Here is a 3,895-nt window from a genome sequence, read left to right as displayed (position 1 = left end):
TGCGCCTCAAAATGGTGCCGAATAGCCCGAACTACCATGTCACAGGGGCTTTCGGCGCTATTGGTCAGCCCCTGTCACATTTATTTTATTTTATTTATTTATACATCTTTATATACCGACTTTCAAGTACACATCAAGCCGGTTTACAATTATTGAATTTGCAGTAGCAAATTCCAAATATCAAAATCCAATCAAAACCTATCTAGGTTACATTCCTTTAAAATTCATAAAATAATATTTAAAATTTAAAATTAAACATTAGACAGTTATAACAACTAAATTATTTAAACTAATCTGACCTCTGTTACCCCGAATCCAAAAGCCTATCCCTCAACCAACATAGTGGTTAAAAATTAACTCCTCCCTTCCTCCAGACACTTACTCTAGAAATCAGCTCACTTGGTTAAATGCCTGCTGAAATAACCAGGTCTTAATCTGTTTCTTGAAGGTACCAATGTTATCCGCAAGGCGAATATCCACTGGGAGAGAATTCCATAACCTAGGACCCGTCAGGGTCCTAGGTTATGGAAAACGAAATCGCTCTTGGACCCTTGCTGGACCCCCAGGGATTATTGGCAAGCCTTGGGGGGGTCAGGAGCCGAATGGTGCCGAATAGCCCGAATGGGCTATTCGGCACCATCAGGAGGGGGCTCCTGATGGTGTTTGGGGTGGTTTGGGGTGGTTTTTAATTTAAAAAAAAAAATGTGTGCCCCTCTCCCCAGGCAAACCCGAAAACGAAATTTCCCCGAAATTCGGGGGGGAAATTTCGTTTCCGGTTTCGGGGCCTCCGAAACAACGCCATTTATTTCGTGTTTCGGGGACCCCCTCCTGACCCCCCCAAGGCTTGCCAATAATCCCTGGGGTCCAGCAAGGGTCCGAGAGCGATTTCGTTTTCGGCTGCCAGTAACCAAAATGGCGCCGATAGCCTTTGCCCATACTATGTCACAGAGGCTTTCGGCGCCATTGGTCAGCTCCTGTCACATGATAGGAGCACAAGATGGCGCCGATGGCCATGTGACAGGGGCTGACCAATAGCGCCGAAAGCCCCTGTGACATGGTAGTTCGGGCTATTCGGCACCATTTTGAGGTGCACGGCTTGCACCGGGCACGGAGGGCAAATGGAACCCGGGACCCCGCTGGACCACCAGGGATCTTCGTAAGTCTTGGGGAGGGATCGGGATCGGGGGGGGGGGTGTATTATAGTTAATTTAAATGTTTGGGGTGGTTTTTAATTTAAAAAATAAAATTTGTGCCCCTCTCCCCAGGCAAACCCGAAAACGAAATTTCCCCGAAATTCAGGGGGGAAATTTCGTTTCCGGTTTCGGGGCCTCCGAAACAACGCCGTTTATTTCGTGTTTTGGGGACCCCCCTCCTGACCCCCCCAAGGCTTGCCAATAATCCCTGGGGGTCCAGCAAGGGTCCGAGAGCGATTTCATTTTCGGCTGCCAGTAACCAAAATGGCGCCGATAGCCTTTGCCCATACTATGTCACAGAGGCTTTCGGCGCCATTGGTCAGCTCCTGTCACATGATAGGAGCACAAGATGGCGCCGATGGCCATGTGACAGGGGCTGACCAATAGCGCCGAAAGCCCCTGTGACATGGTAGTTCGGGCTATTCGGCACCATTTTGAGGCGCACGGCTTGCACCGGGCACGGAGGGCAAATGGAACCCGGGACCCCGCTGGACCACCAGGGATCTTTGTAAGTCTTAGGGAGGGATCGGGATCGGGGGGGGGGGCGGGTGTATTATAGTTAATTTAAATGTTTGGGGTGGTTTGGGGTGGTTTTTAATTTAAAAAAAAAAATTTGTGCCCCTCTCCCCAGGCAAACCCGAAAACAAAATTTCCCCGAAATTCGGGGGGGAAATTTCGTTTCCGGTTTCGGGGCCTCCGAAACAACGCCGTTTATTTCGTGTTTCGGGGACTCCGAAACACGAACGAATTAGGAAATTTCGTACAATTTCCTAAATAGGGCGAAAAACGAACCACATCTCTAGATATTTCCTCTTTTATAACATCTACCTCCCTATGACCATCCTCACTGCATTTTTCACCTCCTTGTTCCTCAGACTGTAAATGAGGGGGTTCAGCATGGGGGTGAAAGCTGAGTAGAGCATGGATAGGATTTTACCCTGCTCCTGGGAGTATGATGAGGTGGGTCTCAGGTAGACAAAGAAAATGGACAGATAGAACACAGAGACCACAGTGAGGTGGGAGGAGCAGGTGGAGAAGGCCTTACGCTTCCCCTCCGCAGAGCGGATCCTCAGGATCGAGGAGATGATGTAACTGTAAGATGTAAGAGTGACAGAGAAGGCAGGCACTGCCATCAATGCAGCTATAACAAACACTATGTGTTGTATGATGGCTGTGTCACTGCAGGAAAGTTTTAATAGCGGCATGAGCTCACAGAAGAAATGATTGATCACATTAGATGCACAGAATGAAAGGCGACTGACATAAACTGTGATCATCTCAGATGGTAGAAAGCCAATGATCCAGGAAGCAGCTGCCAGCAGCACACAAAGTCTCTGATTCATGATGAGGAAATATCGCAAGGGGTCACAGATTGCAGCATAACGGTCATAAGCCATGGCGGAAAGGAGGAGGGCCTCAGTGCAACCAAAGCCCAAGAAGAAATAGAGCTGCACCATGCACTCAGCATAGGAAATTATCTTATTCCTTGAGAGGAAAATCTCCAGCAGTTTTGGGACAATGTTAGAGCTACAGCAGAAGTCTATGAATGACAGGTTACTGAGGAAGAAGTACATGGGGGTGTGCAGGTGGGGGTCAACACAGGTCGCTGTGATAATCACAAGGTTCCCCAGCAGGGTGATCAAGTAGATGAGCAGGAAGACCAGGAAGAGGGGAACTTGCAGCTGGGGATTATCAGAAAGTCCCAGAATAATAAATTCTGTCGCCATTGTCGTGTTTCCCACTTTCATTGTGACCACCTCTCTTCTCTTAGGGGTATAAGAAGAAATTGAAATTGATGTATATGTTAAGTACAGATATTAGGGATGTGAATCGGGCTTCGGACGATTGAAAATATCGTCGATATTTTCAAAATCGTCAAAAATCGGGGGCTCTCCCAAAACGATAGGAAAACCCCACAATACTGATCGTGGGGTTCCCTTATCATTTTGGGGGAGGGCGGGAAAAACAGCATACAAAAATAACCCCTAAACCCACCCGACCCTTTAAAAGTAACCCCTTAGCTTCCCTCACCCTCCCGACCTCCCCAAAAACTTTTTACAGGTACCTGGTGGTCCAGTGGGGGTCCTGGGAGTGATCTCCCATGATCTCCTGCTCCGGGCCGTCCTCCAGCTACCAGGCCATCGGCTGCCATTAATCAAAATGGCGCCGATGGCCCTTTGCCCTTACCATGTGACAGGGTATCCGTGCCATTGGCCATATCCTGTCACATGGTAGGAGCACTGGATGGCTGGTGCCATCTTGTGCTCCTACCATGTGACAGGGGATGACCAATGGCACCAGTAGCCCCTGTGACATAGTAAGGGCAAAGGCTATCGGCACCATTTTGATTACTGGCAGCCATTGGCCCGAGTGCAGGAGATCGCTCCCGGACCCCCGCTGGACCACCAGGGGCTTTTGGCAAGTCTTGGGAGACCCTCCTGACCCCCACAAGACTTGGTAAAAGTCCAGCGGGGGTCCGTGAGCGACCTCCTGCACTCGGACCGTCGGCTGCCAGTATTCAAAATGGTGCCGATAGCCTTTGCCTTTATTACGTCACAGGGGCTTCTGGTGCCATTGGTCAGCCCCTGTCACATGGTAGGAGCACAAGATGGCGCCAGCCATCCAGTGCTCCTACCATGTGACAGGATCCGGCCAATGGCATGGATACCCTGTCACATGGTAAGGGCAAAGGGCCATCAGTG

At 49.6% G+C, this 3,895-nt stretch overlaps 1 protein-coding gene across 1 annotated transcript; it reads right to left on the bottom strand.

Annotated features, from left to right (window-relative positions):
• Nucleotides 1-2,017: 2,017 nt before the first annotated feature.
• LOC115078341 (olfactory receptor 1030-like) lies at nt 2,018-2,941 on the bottom strand. Its single transcript, XM_029581236.1, has one exon. It carries the CDS (start codon nt 2,939-2,941, stop codon nt 2,018-2,020), a length of 924 nt encoding a protein of 307 aa, XP_029437096.1.
• Nucleotides 2,942-3,895: the final 954 nt, after the last annotated feature.

This window comes from Rhinatrema bivittatum, chromosome 16 (genome assembly GCF_901001135.1).
Source record: "Rhinatrema bivittatum chromosome 16, aRhiBiv1.1, whole genome shotgun sequence".
NCBI lineage: Eukaryota > Metazoa > Chordata > Amphibia > Gymnophiona > Rhinatrematidae > Rhinatrema > Rhinatrema bivittatum.
This window is presented reverse-complemented; position numbering and strand designations above follow the sequence as displayed.

Excerpts from the sequence above, each read along its gene's own strand:
- LOC115078341 (XM_029581236.1), bottom strand. The coding sequence starts at position 2,941 with ATGAAAGTGGGAAACACGACAATGGCGACAGAATTTATTATTCTGGGA.